At 41.3% G+C, this 19,932-nt stretch overlaps 1 protein-coding gene across 1 annotated transcript in view; it reads right to left on the bottom strand.

Annotated features, from left to right (window-relative positions):
• The window catches only part of g3bp1 (G3BP stress granule assembly factor 1), a 36,977-nt gene that overhangs the window by 13,741 nt on the left and 3,304 nt on the right, over positions 1 to 19,932 (bottom strand). Inside the window, exons 2-5 of the mRNA XM_033029915.1 lie at positions 19,523 to 19,639; positions 18,576 to 18,657; positions 15,037 to 15,210; positions 9,074 to 9,164 (exon numbers count right to left, since the gene is read on the bottom strand). Of these exons, the coding sequence (XP_032885806.1) occupies positions 9,074 to 9,164; positions 15,037 to 15,210; positions 18,576 to 18,657; positions 19,523 to 19,617 (442 nt within the window). The 5' untranslated portion in view covers positions 19,618 to 19,639. The remainder of the gene's footprint in view (positions 1 to 9,073; positions 9,165 to 15,036; positions 15,211 to 18,575; positions 18,658 to 19,522; positions 19,640 to 19,932) is intronic.

Raw genomic sequence — 19,932 nt, 5'->3', positions numbered from 1 at the left:
AGAGGCCTGACAGGTAAAGCGGACGAACTGAAGGTATGATCATGCAACTGGGATGCTATATCCACTACAGAAACCCGGTTAAGGGAGGGACAGGACTAGCAGCTTAATGTTTCAGGGTGCAGGTGCCACAGTTGAAAGAGGCAAGGGGTAAAAGAGGGGCAAGTTGATTTACTGAACATCATGGCAGTAGTTCCAGATGGCGTTATAGGATTGTCCAGTGAAGCTATACAGGTAGAGCTGAGAAATAAAAAGTGGGTGGTCACCTGGTTAAGATTGCACTAAACGGGAATTAGAAGAATAGATATGCTGGGAGACTGCAGACTGCTACAATACTACTAGGGTCATTCATTGCCACCGACATTGGAGGCCAAGTCATAAGGTATTTTTAAAGCAGCGATTGACACGCTCTTGATTAATAATGATTACAAAGGTTACAGGGAGAAGGCAGGAGAATGGGGTTGAGGGGGAAAAAAGGAGCGAATGGTGAGGCAGACTCGATAGGCTGAATGTCCCAATTCTGCCCCATGTCTTATAGATTTAAACTTTCCCCAATATAGACTGGGACCGCCATATTGCCAAGGGCTAAGATGGAGTGGAATTTGTCATTTATTCAAGACAGTTTCCTCAGGCTACGGGAGGGAGGGGACAAAGCTTGACCAACTCTTAGGAAATTGGCAAGACAAGTGATTGAAGTATCAGTGGGTAAGCACTTTGGGACAAGTGACCACAATTCTATTAGCTTCAAAATAGTTATAACATAGCATAGGAACAAGGCCTTTGGCACACGATGTCCGCTCCGAACATGATGCCGTTAAAATAATATCTGCCTGCAGGTGATCCATATCCCATTATTTCCTGCATATCCATGTGTCTATCCAAAAACCTCTTAAATGTCACTCAGTGTAAAATTAAGCTTATCCCTCACATCTCCTTTAAACTTTGCTCTTCTTACCCTAAAGCTAGGCCTTCATCTTTGAAAGTTCCACCCTGGGTAAATGGTTCTGACTGTCTATCATAGCACCATCGGGGCTAACCCTGACCTTCCCATCCATGCTGACTTGAACAATCTGCCCAACTTGCACCTGTAGTCCCACAAACCCTTCTGGTCTTCAGTCAAATCCCTGGAAGACTTTGACTCCAAGACTGAGTGGCGCAGAGCCTGGAAAGATGCCAACACCAACAAAGGAAAGGTCATCACAGTCCCCACAGTGACACCATCGGGATTTAACCTCCATCGCAAGCAATGGCTAACCCAGAACGGAATCCTCACCCTCCATGCAAGAACAGCCCATCACCTGCATAAGTGGGGGATGACAGACAGCCCTGCTTGCGACTGCGGACTTGCAGACCAGGCCATTCCACACATCGTTCACTGAGACTTTTCCCTGGTGGCATCAAAGCCATCTACTCAGTATCTGATGCTGTCCTGGCCTGGATGTCTACCCTTGATCTACAACTTTAGGCTGTGCACGCCATACTCAAGAAGGTGACATGCCTCTCATAATTTTATATATTTCTATCAGTTCTTCCCTCAGCCTGAGAAAACAAACCTCTGCTTATAGCTAATGCCTTCTAATCCAGCAGAATCCTGATAAACCTCCTTTGTACTTTCTCCAAAGCCTCCACATTCCTTCTGTAATTCATCCATCCATTTTCCCACAAGTTTTAAACTGGTGCAAGGCCAACTTTGATGGTATTATAGACAGGAGATTGCAAAAGTTCGCATATGTTCTATGCAGGGAGAGAGAAGCCCAGAAAGCAGGAGGCTTTTAAAAGTGTGACAGCAAGAGTGGAGAGCATGTATCTGTTAGAGGGATGTGCAAGGGAATTAGAACTTAAGTAAGGACTCGTGGAAGATGATAGAAATTGAAGCTCTGGTCAGAAAATAGGAGACATGGGTCAGGTATAGGCAAATGGGATTGAATGTATCCCTGAAGGATTAAAGTGGATTGAGGAGCAAACTGAAGGAAGAAATTAGGAAGGCAAAAAGAGGACATGAGATAGGTCTGGTAGATCAAGATTCAGGAGAATCCAAAAGTGATTTTAAGTATTTTAAGTGAAATGGGGTAACTAGAGTGAATAGGGCTATTCAAAAACAAACAAAAAACCACTGGAGTAACACAGGGGGTCACGCAACACCTCTGGAAAACATGGATAAGTGGCGTTTCACATTCTACATAAAAGGCTGGATTAACTCAGCAGGTCAGACAGCCTTCTTCTGAAGGATCTTCACCTGAAACATTGCCCATCCATATCCTCCAGAGATGCTGCCTAGCCCGCTGAGTTACTCCAGCACTATGCAAGCTTCCATCAGCTGCGGTTCCTTGTGTTTAAATCGTCATTCTTGGGTAGCCCCATTTACCTACATTTGGCCCATTTCCCTCTAAATCCTTCCTATCCATACATCTGTCCAAATAGGTTTAGAAAGTTGGAATTGCACCTGTTGGCTTCTATAGCTACTTGTGAGGAGAGGAAACTCCCCCAAGGACGAAATACCCATCTCTGCATATCTGAGAAAATGACACATATACTAAACTGGAATCCTGATAAATTATTAATATTCTATATTAGTTGTCTTTTATTTACCCATAGATACTGACACATATGACAAGTGCTTGCAACTTTCTCTGCATTTAGTTGAAATTTAGGATGTTCATATATTTCATACATGCTAAATCTTCCATATAGTGTAGTTAACCATAGTTAAGACAATAACTATTATCGGCTTGGGACAGCTCCCCCTGATTGGCCAACGTAATCCCAACATTTTTAAAGGAGGAATTTTAAAAATGTGATACAAACACTTTGAAAGTATCACCAGGGTTAGAAAGTCAATGTGGGCTTTATACAAGGGAATGTGCTTGACAAAGCTTTTGAAATTTTATTTTGAGGTTATAACTGGCTGCATAAAGGACAGTCAAAGTACATTGTATTTTTGAATTTTTAGAAGGCCTTCGATAAAGTCCCACTTAAGAGGTTTATGTGCAAAATTAGAGCACACAAGATTGTGGGTAATATAATGGCATAGATTGATAGTTGATAAAGTATACAAGGTGTAGAATAAATTGGACTTACAACGAGGCAGTTGATCACTAGTGGGGCACTGCAGGGACCGATGCTTGGGCCACAGCTATTAACAATATATCTTAATTGGTTGAAAGTAGTTATGTCCAAGATTGCTGATGACACAAAAACTGGGTGGGAATGTTTTGATGAGGATGCAAAAGTGATTTGACAAGCTTAGCATCAGGGATATATATATTGAAGTGATATTAATCTTATTGCAATGGGGTTTGAATATAGGAGCAAGGATATCTTGTTACAAGGATCTTGCTACAATTACCAAGGTCTGGTAGAGGACATACCAAGATTATTGAATGTCCCTTTGATCTAACGCCAAAATTATATACACATAAGGAATGTAGTAAAGGCTCAAATGGTTGCTGTACGAAGATAAATCAAGGCAGCATTTGATTGAGCATGGCATCAAGGTGCTCTGGCTAAACTGGAGTCAATAGGAACCTGGGAAAATCCTCCGCTGATTGGAATTATACCTAGCCCAAAGTAAGATGATTGTGATGGATGAAGGTCACTCATCTCAGACACAAGCCATCTCCACAGGACCTCATCAGGGTACTCTTTGACATACACCATCCTTGAACCAATTGTTTCATCAATTACCTTCCTTTAATTGCAAGGTTAGAAGTAGGGATTGCAATGTTCATTTAGGCCTCCTAACTCCCTCTAGCATATGCACAATTTACAAAACTCAAGTTAAGACTGTAATGGACTTGGTTGGATGAATGCAGCTACAACACTCAAGAAGCTCGACACCATACAGGACATAGCATCCCATCTATAACTCCACACAGTAGAAACAGTTTGTGTACCTGCAGGATGCACAGCAGCAACTCACCATGACTACCTAAACAGGAACTTCGTACCCCACATCTTATCGGGACGACAGAAGGCACAATGGGCTAAGTGTTCGGCTGGCGACTGGAAGGTGGCCGGTTCGAATCCCGCTTGGAGTGCATACTGTCGTTGTGTCCTTGGGCAAGACACTTCACCCACCTTTGCCTGTGTGTGAATGTGTGTGAGTGATTGGTGGTGGTCGGAGGGGCCGTAGGCGCAGAATGGCAGCCACGCTTCTGTCAATCTGCCCCAGGGCAGCTGTGGCTACAGAAGTAGCTTACCACCACCGAGTGTGACTGAGGAGTGAATGAATAATGCGATGTAAAGCGCCTTGAGTATTAGAAAGGCGCTATATAAATCCCATCCATTATTATTATTATTATCCTTATCGGCTAGAAAGACAAAGGCTGCAAAAGCAGGGGAACACCACCAGCTGAACGTTGCCCTCCAAGCCACACACACCGTGGAAATATATCACTGTTCATTCAGACACTGGGTCAAAATCCTGGAACTCCCTTCCTGAGAGCATCATGGATATACACGCCACCTCAAGAACAGCAGCAGCCCAAAACATTCAAGGGCAACAAATATTGCCAGTCTGTGAAGCTCATAAGACGGTACATGAGCAGTGGTGTACGTTTAAGGGTATACTGTATAACCTTCAAGAAAAATTTATTCCTATGAAGAAAAAAAGGGGTAAGGGTAAGAACAGTCAGCCATGGCTCAGTAAAACTATTAAGGATAGTATTCGGCTGAAGGCAAGGGCATATAAGGTAGCCAGAGATAGTGGGAGGGTAGAGGATTGGGAAGCATTTAAAGGTCAGCAAAAAATAACTAAGAGATTAATTAAGACGGGGAAAATAGACTATGAAAGGAATTTAGCGAACAACATAAAAACTAATAGTAAGAGTTTTTATAGCTATATAAAAAGAAAAAGGGTGGCTAAGGTGAACGTTGGTCCACTGGAGGGTGAGACTGGAGAGTTGTTGGTGGGGAACATGGAAATGGCAAAGGCATTAAACGAGTATTTTGTATCAGTCTTCACCATAGAAGACACAAAAAATATTCCAACGCTGGATAAACAGGGGGCGGTAGGAATGGAGGAGCTAAATACTATTAAGATCACCAAGGAGGTGGTATTAGGGAAATTAATGAGACTGAAGGAGGATAAATCCCCTGGGCCTGATGGATTACATCCAAGGGTCTTGAGGGAGATAGCGGTGGGGATTGTGGATGCATTGGTGATAATTTTCCAAAACTCCCTGGAGGCAGGAACGGTCCCAGTGGATTGGAAAATGGCCAATGTAACACCTATATTTAAAAAAGGAAGTAAACAGAAGGCGGGTAACTATAGACCGGTTAGTCTAACATCGGTGGTGGGTAAAATGTTAGAGACAATTATTAAAGAAACACTAACGGGGCACTTGGATAAACATGACTTCATCGGACAGAACCAGCATGGTTTTGTGAAGGGGAAGTCCTGTTTAACGAATCTGCTCGAATTCTTTGAGGAAGTAACAACCCGGGTGGATAAAGGGGAACCGGTGGATGTGGTATACTTGGACTTCCAAAAGGCTTTTGACAAGGTGCCACATAAGAGACTATTGCTAAAAATAAAAAATTATGGGATTGGGGGTAATATATTAGCATGGGTAGAGGATTGGCTAACAAATAGGAAGCAGAGAGTGGGGATAAATGGTTCATACTCGGGATGGCAACCGGTAACTAGCGGGGTTCCGCAAGGGTCGGTGCTGGGACCCCAGTTGTTCACAATTTATATAAATGATTTGGAGGAGGGAACCAAGTGTAATATATCAAAATTTGCGGACGATACAAAAATGGGAGGAAAAGTAGGGGATGAGGAGGATAGGAAGAGTCTGCAAAAGGATATAGATAAGCTAGGTGAGTGGGCAACAACTTGGCAGATGAAATTTAATACTAATAAATGTGAAGTCATTCACTTTGGGAAAAAAAATGATAGGGCAAGTTATTTTCTAAATGAGGAGGAGCTGCGTTGTAATGCAACGCAAAGGGATCTAGGGGTATTAGTACATGAATCACTAAAAGTTAGTATGCAGGTGCAGCAAGCAATCAGGAAGGCCAATGGAGTTTTGGCCTTTATTGCTAGGGGGATTGAGTATAAAAACACGGAGGTCTTGCTGCAGCTGTACACAGTATTAGTGAGACCACATTTGGAATACTGTGTACAGTTCTGGGGTCCATACTTAAGAAAGGATGTACTAGCCCTGGAGGCAGTGCAGCGAAGGTTTACAAGATTAATTCCTGCAATGAGGGGATTGACATATGAGGAAAGGTTAAGTAGGCTGGAACTCTACTCTTTGGAGTTTAGAAGAATGAGAGGCGATCTCATTGAAACATATAAGATCGTGAGGGGCCTTGATCGGGTGGATGCACCGAGGATGTTCCCAATGATCGGGGAAACTAGAACTAGAGGACATAGTTGCAGAATAAGGGGGGGCTCTTTTAAAACTGAGATGAGGAAGAACTTCTTCACCCAGAGGGTGGTTAATTTATGGAATTCACTGCCCCAGGGAGCAGTGGAAGCAGAAACTTTAAATATATTTAAGACTAAAATAGATGGTTTTTTAGCTGCCAAGGGGATAAGGGGCTACGGGGAGAGGGCAGGGATATGGACCTAGGTATGGTTAGTATAGTAAGACCTGAGTGATCTCCTGGACAAGTGTCGATCGCCTGGATTGGGGTCGGAGAGGAATTTCCCGGATTTTTTTCCCGAATTGGACCTGGGTTTTTATCCGTTTTTTTGCCTCCCCCAGGAGATCACGAGGTTCTTGGGGTGGAGAGGGGTGATAGCGGTATAAAGGGGAGGGTAGTGTCTTGTGTTCTGTGTCTTGTGTCTACTGTTTGTGGGTAAGTGTGTCTGTTTAGTGTTCAGCCATGAGCGAATGGCGGTGCGGGCTCGACGGACCTGGTGGTCTACTCTCGCACCTACTTTCTATGTTTCTATACCCTCCGTAAATATTAATAAACAAAAATTGATTTGACTATTGTATTCAGTAATCTTTAACATGAGGAAATATCACAAAAGAAATACAACATTCTGACAGGGACTGGACATGTTAGGATGAAGGACCAATCAGTCTCTGGACATGGAGGAAGACATCTGGGTCTGAGGAGGAAAACTTTCATCAGTCAGGGGATGGTGCACATGTGGAATTCCCTACCACAGTTGTGAAGGCCAAGATGCTGAATAAATTTGAGGAGATTGACAGAAAAACTTCGAAACACAACGTTATGGGAAGAGCACAGAAATCTGGTCTTAGAGGGAGGTTTAGTCATAATCATATTGAATGGTGAACTAGATTTGAAGGACTGGATGACCTCCTCTAGTTCTTATTTTTTTATGTGGACTGCAAAGCTCTAATCAGCCACTTGCTGGAGATCAGATGACATATCAAAACACTCCACTGGATTCGGCATTGGGCGATTTCACATCGCACAGCTCTTTCCTCATCATACAGATTTGAAGGAGCAGATGCACCTTGTATTTGATTCTTAAGGTTTAAGTCTTTTCAATGGTTTGGTAATCTTCATTAACAGCCAAGTTTATCATATATTTTTATTTCTTTATATTGAAGTTATTTGCAGTAACCGAGTATACAGTAAAACATAATCTGATGCCCTTAGGACATTAGTGATGCAAAACTGGTAGACTTTCTAAAAGTTTGGATCTTATCATGGACATAACTAGGATACTTTAAATTCACTTTAAGCTTTTCCACAGTATAATACATTTTCCAATGTTCCCAGTGAATTTAAGGGCAGTATGAGAGACGGGACCCTGGTGCGTTTAGAGGGACTGCGGGAAAAATCTTGTGACTTACATGCAAAGCAGTGGGATATCCAAACAAAATGAACAGTGGATTATCAGGAGGTACACAAAAATGCTGGAGAAACTCAGCGGGTGCAGCAGCATCTATGGAGCGAAGGAAATAGGCGACGTTTCGGGCCGAAACCCTTCTTCAGACTGATGGGGGGGAGAAGGAAGGAAAAAGGGAGGAGGAGGAGCCCGAGGGCGGGGGGGATGGGAGGAGATATCAGGGTTTTGCTATTTTTTCAACAAATTTAATTCTGACATGAATGAATGCAAATCATTTAAATTTATTTAAACCCTTTAAATTTCAGAATATTAGAAATGTTTATCAGTAAAACATGGTTTTGATAGCAGCAAGGTTTACTTTTGGACAAAAAGCAAGGCCAGGTTATGGACAATCTTGAATATTAAATCTTTAATAAGTCACATTGCAGAAAGGCGAGACATTTGTTGAATGCAAAGTAGTAAGTTTATTGTCCAAGTATTCACATACAAGGAATTTGCCTTGGTGCTCCGCCCACAAGTAACAACATTACATAGTGACAGTTACGAATGACACGGAAAACACTAAACATTAATAATAATAAAACATTAATGATAAAACACCATTGATCAAGCATGTGAACCAACAAAATACCAGATCAGAGGGAGGTTACAGATTTTTGGCTGTTGAGTGGAGCAACTACTCGTGGATAAAAACTGTTTTTATGTCAGGCCGTGGCAGCTTTGACAGTCCGGAGTCGCCTTCCAGAGGGAAGTGATTCAGAAGGGAGTGGAAATCAAGAGGATTAAACGGTTAAAGGGAGATGGAGGTGGTCACAGAAAGGCTTGAGATCAGAAAGAACGAAAAAGTCCAAATATAAAACTTGATCACATGGATCAGTTCGGACAGCTTTGCAGAACCATCATAGAGCATTAAACAAACTGATCCAAACGAGAGGATGCAAATGATAAACTTCATTGGTCGAAGTGCACGGAAAACCACCAATCATCCAACGTTAAAATATTCCAAATTATTTTAAAAAATCAAAACCTGGCCTATTAAAACTAACCGTCTGCAACACAAAGCTTTCCGACATTAGGATCTCAATTTTTAACTGGACACAACTCCAGTAAATACATTCAAAAATATAAGTAAATGTACAAATATCCAGGTATTTTACAGATATTCAACTGCCTTTCAGTAGACCAACAAACTACAAATTAAAAGTGCAGTGAAGGCAAAACCCATTTTCTTGGCCAAGGAAAGTGTGACTGAATTTGGACACCGCTGACCAGAGAAATTATTAAAGTATGTTTGCTCACCTTCAGGAGGCTCAGTATCCGAATCCCCAAAGACTTCATCTTGATAGCGGAAAATATCATTGTGAACATAAAATTTGTTTGCAACTGAACCCTGTCAAGACAAAAAAGGAAACAGTAAAAAAATATTTTCTCATCTTTGTGAGGTCATCATTGTACTTATTGTATATACAGTGCCCTCCATAATGTTTGGGACAGAGACCCATCATTTATTTGCCTCTGTACTACACAATTTGAGATCTGTAATAGAAGAGAAAAAAATCACATGTGCACATTGTCACATTTTATTAAAGGGTATTTGTATACAGTTTGGTTTCACCATTTAGAAATTACAGCTGTGTTTATATAGTCCCCCCCATTTCAGGGCACCATAATGTTTGGGACATGGCTTCACAGGTGTTTGTCAAGTCAAGTTTATTTGTCACATACACATACGAGATGTGCAGTGAAATGAAAGTGGCAATGCTCGCGGACTTTTGTGCAAAAGACAAACAACCAAACAAACTATAAACACAATCATAACACACATATTCTTTTACATAATAAATAATGGAAGGAAAAACGTTCAGTAGAGTTAGTCCCTGGTGAGATAGGCGTTTACAGTCCGAATGGCCTCAGGGAAGAAACTCCTTCTCAACCTCTCCGTTCTCACCGTATGGCAATGGAGGCGTTTGCCTGACCGCAGCAGCTGGAACAGTCCGTTGCAGGGGTGGAAGGGGTCATAACATGATATTGTTGGCTCTGGAGTTGCACCTCCTGATGTATAGTTCCTGCAGGGGGGCAAGTGAAGTTCCCATAGTGCGTTCGGCCGAACGCACTACTCTCTGCAGAGCCTTCTTGTCCTTGGCAGAGCAATTCCCAAACCAGATGGTAATGTTCCCAGACAAGATGCTTTCCACCGCCGCTGCGTAGAAGCACTGGAGGATCCTCGGAGACACTCTGAATTTCCTCAATTGCCTGAGGTGGTAAAGGCGCTGCCTTGCCTTACTCACGAGTGCTGAGGCGTGTGATGCCCATGTCATATCCTCGGAGATGTGGACTCCCAGATATTTAAAACAGTTCACCCTATCCACAGGATCCCCATTTATCCTCAATGGAGTGTACGTCCTCGGATGATGTGCCCTCCTAAAGTCCATGATCAGCTCCTTCGTTTTTTTGATGTTCAAGAGGAGGCTGTTATCCTGGCACCAGAGTGCTAGACCAGCCACCTCCTCCCGGTAGGCCTTCTCGTCGTTGTCTGAGATCAGGCCCACCACCAGTGTCATCAGCAAACTTGATTATTGAGTTGGAGCTGAACCTAGCCACACAGTCATGTGTGTACAGGAAGTACAATAGGGGGCTGAGGACGCAACCCTGGGGCGATCCTGTGCTCAGGGTGAGGGACTTCGATGTATTCCCTACCATCTTGACTACCTGGGGCCTGGCGGTGAGAAAGTCCAGGACCCAGCCACACAGGGAGGTGTTGAGCCCCAATTCCATTAGCTTCCCGGCCAGTCTGGTGGGGACTATCGTGTTGAAGTCTGAACTGTAGTCTATGAACAGCATCCTCACGTAGCCCCCCTTCTGGCTGTCCAGATGGGAGACAGCGGTGTGCAAGACCTGGGAGACCGCATCATCCGTGGATCTGTTCGGACGGTATGCGAACTGCAACGGGTCCATATTCCGAGGGAGGAAGGCGCAGATGTGTTTCTTCACCAGCCTCTCAAAGCATTTCATGACTACCGAGGTAAGGGCCACCGGACGGTAGTCATTCAGACAGGCTGGGGGGGCATTTTTTGGTACCGGTACAATGATGGATTTTTTGAAGCAGGCAGGGACCACGGACTTGTCCAGGGAGAGGTTGAATAATGTAGTGAGCACTGGAGCTAGCTGCGTAGCACAGGACTTGAGTACTCGCCCCGAGATGCCATCGGGGCCTGCAGCTTTTCTCGTGTTCACCCGTGTCAGAGCCCTCCTCACGTCGTGCTCAGACAGCGAGAATGTGTGCACATTCCTCCCTTCAGCTTCGGTAGCCAGCCCGCTGGCGGTATTGTCGATAGTCGGCAGACCTGGAGTGGTGTTGCCCCTTCGAAATGAGCGTAAAAGGAGTTCAGGTCATCAGCTAGGGAGGTGCCGGCACTTGCGGATGAGGGAGGGGTGCTTCGGTAGTTGGTTACTATCCGTAGCCCCTGCCACAGGCTTCTGGTGTCCTGCTGCTCCATCTGTAACTCCATCTTGTCTCTGTACCTTCTCTTTGCGTTCTTTACCATCCTGTAATTGCTCAGGTGTGTTTAAATGCCTCCTTAATGCAGGTATAAGAGAGCTCTCAGCACCTAGTCTTTCCTCCAGTCTTTCCATCACTTTGGAAACTTTTATTGGTTTATCAACACGAGGACCAAAGTTGTGCCAATGAAAGTCAAAGAAGCAATTATGAGACTGAGAAACACGAATAAAACTGCTAGAGCAGAGCTGCCAAGTTTTGTCGGAGCATTTCAGTATTCTAGTACCTGAAAATCATTATTTTGCTGAGGAAATCAGTATTTTTACGCGGTGCAATTTTGCTGAAAAAAAGTGCGATCATACCCATGTAAGAGTACAAGAATGCATAACTTTGTACCAATTGACATGTCTTCTAAGCACCTTACTTGACAGTGCATTCATTGCCATCTCTTTGTATACTGATCTTTGAACAGCTGCTTCCTGCTTTTAGCATCAGATGATGATGTGGAAGCCATTTTGGAAGCCTCCCTCTCCTTCCCTCCTTCCTCCTCCCACCCTCCCCCTCTCCTTCCTTTTTTTCTCCCTCCCCTAACAGTCTGACCCACAGCGCTGTGGCCATAGCGCTATGTGTAAAGCCCATAGCGCTATGTGTAAAGGCAATAGCCTCCAGCTGGGAGCGCTATTTTTAGAACTCGGAGCACTGTTCGTTTAAATTCCCACGCATTAAACTGACAGCGCTGTTTAAACCTGGCGGGACAGGCAGATCAAAGCTTACAAAAATAATCATGCAGATCTTGAAATTTAACATACTAATAGATTTCATCTGCTAGAATTTTTAGAGGTATAGTATGACTTTTATATCCTTGCATTTAAGCAGCAAGATGAAACAGAAAGTCGGGTTGATTTTTAAAATAAAATCCATATTTTACAAAGCAAATCCGTACATCCGTATTCTGATCGCATTTCCGTACAACTGACAAAAATTGGCAGCTCTGTTAGAGACACCAGCCAAACCTTAGGCTTACCAAAATCAACTATTAGGCACATCATTAAGAAGAAATAGAGCACTGGTGAGCTTAATAATCGCAATGGTACTGGTAGGCCAAGGAAGACCTCCACAGCTGATGACAGAAGAATTCTCTCTATAATAAAGTAGGTATGTTACAAAACTTACCTTCAGCGGCGCTGCAATTCTGCCACTGGCCGTGTGCGCGATTTTGGCGCGTTTGAGGGGGGGGGGGGGGCCGGGTTAAAACGGGGTTTTTTCCCGACCGGGCCCTGAATTATATTTTGGTGGAGTGTAAGATGTTGCTAAAGGATCGTTCCTACGGCCGTTCTGTGTGTTTAAAAAAAAAATTCGCCCGACAAGTTAATCGCTGGAATGATTTTAAAATCAGCTTCTGAAGCCGTCAATGCCGACAACTGGGACGGATTTTATGGAGGACCAGGTAAAAGAAAGTAGTTTATTTTTATGTATAAAAGTGTTTCTTAAGATGTATTTAATTCACATCTTAAGTTGCGAAACGGTGATTTTTCCCCCCGAAGAACCGGCAGTGTATTTGCTGCCGATATGGGGTACTAAATTCACCGCATCCTGAACGTTCCAAATGGTCCTGTTCCAGAAAATCCCACTCCATGACAATGAGATTTAAAAATTATGTTATATTCTGAATTCTTGTGTGAATGTTATTTGGACACTTAGGCTATTTAAAAATGTTAATCTATTCTTAAGAAATGGATAGATGTTTAGATCTAGTAATTGAATTTTGTAATTAGCTACAATTAGGTAACTAACTAATTATATGCTTTAATTTCAAGTCATCCAAGTAAGATTGTTTCATATTTGTTTCAGAATGCTTCAATCTATAATAACTGAAAATTTATTTTAGTTCTCTTAAATTTTAAGAAAGTTATCGGCTTTTAAATGTCCTCGATCACAGCTTTTGTGTTAAGTCAATGAAAAAGCAATAGGGAACAAGATGCCAATTTCCGAGTATGAAAATGGCCATAGCTTTTTTAATACTGAAGATATGAACGTGAATTAGGTGTCAAATTAAACTTCTTTTTATGCTTTATCTGATGGGATAAATTAAAGATTTTTAAAATCTCAAAATTTTGTAACATTGCTAAATAAAGAAAAATCCCCAAACACCTGTCCGACAGATCAGAAACCCTCTTCAGGAGTCAGGTGTGGATTTGTCAATGACCACTGTCCGCAGAAGATTTCATAACAGAAATAGAGTCTACACTACACGATGAAACCACTGATTAGCTGCAAATAGGATGGCCAGGTTACAGTTTGCCAAGAAGTGCTTAAAAGAGCAACCACAGTTCTGGAAAAAGGTCTTGTGGACAGATGAGATGACGATTAACTTATATCAGAGTGATGGCAAGAGCAAAGTATGGAGGAGAGAAGGAAATGCCCAAGATACAAAGCAGACCACCTCATCTGTGAAACACGGTGATGGGGGTGTTATGGCTTGGGCATGTATGGCTGCTGAAGGTACTGGCTCACTTATCTTCATTGATGATACAACTGCTGATGGTAGTAGCATAATGAATTCGGAAGTGTATAGACACATCCTATCTGCTCAAGCTCAAACAAATGCCTCAAAACTGGCCGGCGGTTCATTCTCCAGCAAATCAATTATCTCAAACATACTGCCAAACAAACAAAGAAGCTCTTCCAAAGCTAAAATATGGTCAATTCTTGAGTGGCCAAGTCAATCACCCGATCTGAACCCAATTGAGCATGCTGTTTATAGGTTGAAGAGAAAACTGAAGGGGACTAGCCCCCAAAACAAGCATAAGCTAAAGATGGCTGCAATACAGGCCTTGCCAGAGAAGACACTTGGCAACTGGTGATGTCCATGAATTGCAGACTTCAAGCAGTCATTGCATGCAAAGGATATGCAACAAAATACTAAACATAACTACTTTCACTTACATGACATTGCTGTGTTCCAAACATTATGGTGCCCTGAAATGGAGGGACTATGGATAAACACTGCTGTAATTTCTACACGGTGAAACCAAAGTGTATAAAAATTGCCTTTATTAAAATCTGACAATGTGCACTTTAACCACATATGATTTTTTTCTGTTACAAATCTCAAATTGTGAAGTACAGCGGCAAATGAATAAATGATGGGTCATCCCAAACATTATGGAGGGCATTGTATAGTTGTGTGCACCCTGGTGTATATGCAAGGGTGAAGTGTTATACAGTGAGCTTTGTTGGAATCATATTTAAGCAGTAAATCTTCTATGTAATTTTAAAGTTTGAGACGCCAGGTTTTTAAAACTGCTATCACTCCACCCAAATGACAAATTTTCACTTGCAAACATTACTACAAACCAGTCTACTTTAAGAGAGGTCCATACTGGACTCATAAGCTTCCAACACGTTATACCGTGAGGTACACTTTCAATAGCAACTGAAAACAAGATGCAAATATTTTAAGTGAATCACATGCTGCCAAACAGTTTAGAACATACGACTGCAGGAAAATAACCAGCCAGCCTGATAAAAAACACAATGAAATTCTCCAAGTTCATCATCTTTAACTCCCAATGTGTTTTAGTTATTTAAAATATCATGCGTACATATAGATATAATTAAAAATAGAAAAGTAACACGAAAGCAAAGAAATCCAATTCATACAAGACCTATTTAATCCATACTGCCTCTTTCAGCATCACAAGTCTCATAAACCGCAAGAAAGTAAAGAAAATGTACTAGAATATTACACAATTGTTCTGCTTACCTCAGGTGCAAGGACAAAAGTCTGCATGAAGCGCCTCATGGGCTGTCTGTTGTTTGACAGCTCACCCATAACCTGTACTACCACCCCATCATTTAGTGTAGCATGAGCGTCCACATGTTTAATTTTTGTGTGGCAATCTCGGAATTGAAGAGACATAACTTTCTTGTGTATTTCCTACAATGAACAAATAAACAAGCTTAAATTATCAAATAACAAGACCCTGAAGTGTCAAATTTCTACCATTCTTAGAGCAAACAAACTGCTGCTTCATCATGAAGACTGCTCGAGTCTCTAGACGGTGGGAAGGATAAAGTTATTTCTCCCATAGTTGCCTGTAAAAGTGCCATAGGGCAAGTAGTATCCAGTGTGAACAGAACAGACCAGTAAGTCAAAGAGAAAAATCTCTTCGAAATGCTGAAAAGGGAGTAAACTTGAATGTGTCTCGTTGCGAGATTGTGTGGCAGAAATAACAAAGAAAGATTAGTTGATTATCGAAGCTGGGGTCGAACTCTGCTCGTGCTCTAGCCAGGAGAGGAGATGGATGAATTACCATATGGTAATGAGGAAAGCACAATTCAGGAAGGAAGCCATCCAGTGAATGTACTTCGGTACTCAATTAATAGACAAACCAGTCTTATAAAAGCAATCCTGCGTGGCAGAATATTCAATTGTTTGGAACAAAAGAGATCTACAGCATTAGTGTACAAGACATAAAAGGTATAGAAGGAAGCAGTAGCATCTTCCTGGCGAGTGCACCAGCAACCATGCAACAGAAATAGCGAGTACCAAAAAGTTATTTTTCCAATGGAGGCAAACATAAAATATCCAATTTTGTCCCCACAGCTTGACTCACTTTCTGTCAGTATGAAACTTATAAAGCGTAGTCACTAAAATTTTGTGTTAGTCTAGGTGATACCAACTCTGTTGCTACAGCTATACTAAAATGATATGAGTTTCATCTAGATTTAAACACAAGACTACTGAAAAATAATTAGAAACCCTTTGTGGCTTTAGCAGTCTCTCAAGAAGCTAAAAGAGTAGGCTTAGTCATTTTGTAATCTAACCCAATGGTTAAATAAACAATCATAATCATAATTTATTAACCAAGTATGTTTTGCAACATATGAGGAATTTGGTTTGCCATAGTCAAAAGCAACAAGACACGCCATATAACAATTACAGCACAGAAACAGGCCATCTCGGCCCTTCTAGTCCGTGCCGAACACTTGCTCTCACCTAGTCCCTTCTACCTGCACTCAGACCACAACCCTCCATTCCTTTCCCGTCCATATACCTATCCAATTTATTTTTAAATTATCAAATCGAACCTGCCTCCACCCCTTCCACTGGAAGCTCATTCCACACAGCTACCACTGAGTAAAGAAGTTCCCTCTCATGTTACCCCTAAACATTTGTCCCTTAATTCTCAAAGCATGTCCTCTTGTTTGAATCTTCCCTACTTTCAATGGAAAAAGCTTATCTTTGTCAACTTTGTCTATCCTTCTCATAATTTTAAAGACCTCTATTAAGTCCCCCCTTAACCTTCTGCGCTCCAAAGAATAAAGACCTAACTTGTTCAACCTTTCTCTGTAACTTAGGTGCTGAAACCCAGGCAACATTCTAGTAAATCTCCTCTGTACTCTCTCTATTTTGTTGACATCTTTCCTATAATTTGGCGACCAAAATTGTACACCTTACTCCAGAATTGGCCTCACCAATGCCTTGTACAATTTTAACATCACATCCCAACTTCTATACTCAACGCTCTGATTTATAAAGGCCAGCACACGAAAAGCTTTCTTTACCACCCTATCTACATGAGATTCCACCTTCAGGGAACTATGCAGTTATTCCTAGATCCCTCCGTTCAACTGCATTCTTCAATTCGCTACCATTTACCATGTACGTCCTATTTTGATTTGTCCTGCCAAGATATAGCACATCACACTTATCAGCATTAAACTCCATCTGCCATCTTTGGGCCCACTCTTCCAAATGGCCTAAATCTCTGTAGACTTTGACAATCTACTTCATTATCCACAACACTGCCTATCTTAGTATCATCTGCATACTTACTAATCCAATTTACCACACCATCATCCAGATCATTGATGTATATGACAAACAACAGCGGACCCAACACAGACCCCCAAGGCACACCACTAGTCACCGGCCTCCAACCTGACAAACAGTTATCCACCATTAATCTCTGGTATCTCCCATTGAATCCATCTTGCTACTCCACTATTAATACCCAACAAGTGAACCTTCTTAACCAATCTTCCATGTGAAACCTTGTCAAAGGCCTTACTGAAGTCCATATAGACAACATCTACCACTTTACCCTCATCAATTTCCCTAGTAACCTCTTCAAAAAATTCAAGAAGATTAGTCAAACATGACCTTCCAGGCACAAATCCATGTTGACTGTTCCTAATCAGACCCTGTTTATCCAGATGATTATATATATTATCTCAAAGTATCCTTTCCATTAATTTGCCCACCACTGACGTCAAACTAACAGGTTTATAATTGTTAGGTTTACTCTTAGAACCCTTTTTAAACAATGGAACAACATGCGCAGTACGCCAATCCTCTGGTACCATTCCCGTTTCTAATGACATTTGAAATATTTCTGACATAGCCCCAGCTATTTCTACACTAACTTCCCTCAATTTCCTTGGGAATATCCTGTCAGGACCTGGAGACTTATCCACTTTTATATTTTTCAAAAGTGTCAGTACTTCCTCTTCTTTGATCCTCATAGTTTCCACAGCTACTCTACTTGTTTCCCTTACCTCACATAATTCAATATCCTTCTCCTTGGTGAATACCGAAGAAAATAAATTGTTCAATATCTCCCCCATCTCTTTTGGCTCTGCAGATAGCTGTCCACTGACTCTCTAATGGACCAATTTTAATCTCTCGTTATCCTTTTGCTATTAATATAGCTGTAGAAACCCTTTGGATTTACTTTCACCTTACTTGCCAACGCAACCTCATATCTTCTTTTAGACCTGACAAAGCAATGCAACACCTCCACCTCTTGCCCCTCCAATTCTATCACACACAACTACATAAAAAACTGACATAAAAATCCACTACAGCGGTTCCTCACGAAAGAAAACATAACTGTTTAAACCTCTAGCAGCATTTATATTACAGGAATAGTTAAAGTTGTTAACTAAAGGAAGATTAAGAAAATTCAGACTAGCTCATGTTAGCAGTTGGATTATTAGGTAACAGAATATGAAAGCATCAACTATTGACATTAAGTTACCCTGTGATAGGGTAGGGAGATTGCTGTCTGCTAAGGGTTTTTATAACATTGAGTCCTAAGTGTCACAATAACAAGAGTCTTATTTCATGTGCCAGAGCTTAAATTGCAGTCGCCCTCTGAATTTCAACCAATGCTGAAAGCATTCTGGTTTTAATCCAGAATTGCAGCAAACAGCTGCAAATCTCATATGCTTGGAATAAACAGATGCTTCTGTTTGCAATTTTATACATTTGTACATTCACTAGCCAGGATTAATTACCGCTTGTCCATACACCGCTTCTGCTGGATCTCCATTTGAAGTCAAACCACCGTGAACATATGAAGAATTCTTTCCATAAAACCTACAACACAAAACATTTTTAAGTAGTATATGCCACCAATGTAGGTAAAAGAGAAAATACATGTCATTGTGAACAGATGAATGTTGTTTGGCAAATATCACAGATGTATTTAATATATAGCACAATAATGAGAAATTGACAATTATAAGCATGTGCGTTGCTTTTAAATTAACATTTTGTCTTGTGTTTTACAACAAAATGAAAGGATATTGCATGCAACAGCATTAATAACACGAAAACATTTCAAGGAAAGAACTACTAGCTACAAGAGACAGATTTCGATTCACTTTTCTGCAGTGGAAGAACAGATACTGCAATGGTTTAACATGGAGTATGTTAAACCTCATGACATTTCTCTGGTTCTTGTAAAAAAAAAAAAAGTGCATTATACAATTCATAATGGCAAACAAAATGTATTAAACATTGTAATACATTCCAGGGCCTTTGAAATGTTTAACTTTATAAACTTAATCGCAATTTAAACCTGTAATTATTCTCATTAAATCTTTTAAGTTATTATACCAAAAACCCAAGTAACTAGTAAAATAGAAGTGGCAAATGAAGAGCAACGTCAGTATTAACTAAAGGTTCAGACACTAAAAAGATATTGCAGTTCATGTCTAAGTTTCAGAATACAGTTGCCATGGTAAACATAAACATAACAATGTTTTAAATATTAGCCATCAACCAGCTAACTGACACATGGTGATGTGTCAAGAAATAACAAGCAACTTGCAAGAACAGATTAAAGAAGTGTTTCTCATTTAGACCGAGTCAAAGTTCTGTCATCATTTAACTCAATTGAAAAGACACTCAATTCATTCACATTAAAAACACATGATTGAATCAAAGAAATCCAGCTTACCTATGTAAATAGTCAGGGGCCTGGTTCAGCAGTGTGTAATACTGTCTCACAAATTCCCGCCCGACAAGCAGGGGACTTGGCTTCTCCATCACCATCTCTTTGGTCAACCGAAAGTTTCTGCAAAAATCCAGAAAATAAATAATAACAAAATATATATTACAAATACCAAAGTGCCCAACCAAATTTGGAGGTTGGAGACAAAAGCATACTTCACCAATAAATTGGAAATGTAAAACATAGTTCCAAGAAAGATGCATGAGCAAGTGTGCAAATTCCAAACTGGTGCTGCCCAACACACCAAATGTTCCAGCTCGAGCAGCTCTCATTACAAGTTTTTTTAAAAATCACAATTTGCTGGTGACCATTACGTGCTCACTTCTTCCAACTTGAGTTCATGGATACTGATGGGA

This window comes from Amblyraja radiata, chromosome 11 (genome assembly GCF_010909765.2).
Source record: "Amblyraja radiata isolate CabotCenter1 chromosome 11, sAmbRad1.1.pri, whole genome shotgun sequence".
Taxonomy (NCBI): domain Eukaryota; kingdom Metazoa; phylum Chordata; class Chondrichthyes; order Rajiformes; family Rajidae; genus Amblyraja; species Amblyraja radiata.
The sequence above is the reverse complement of the archived record's forward strand: the minus strand, read 5'-3'. Positions and strand labels throughout refer to the sequence as shown.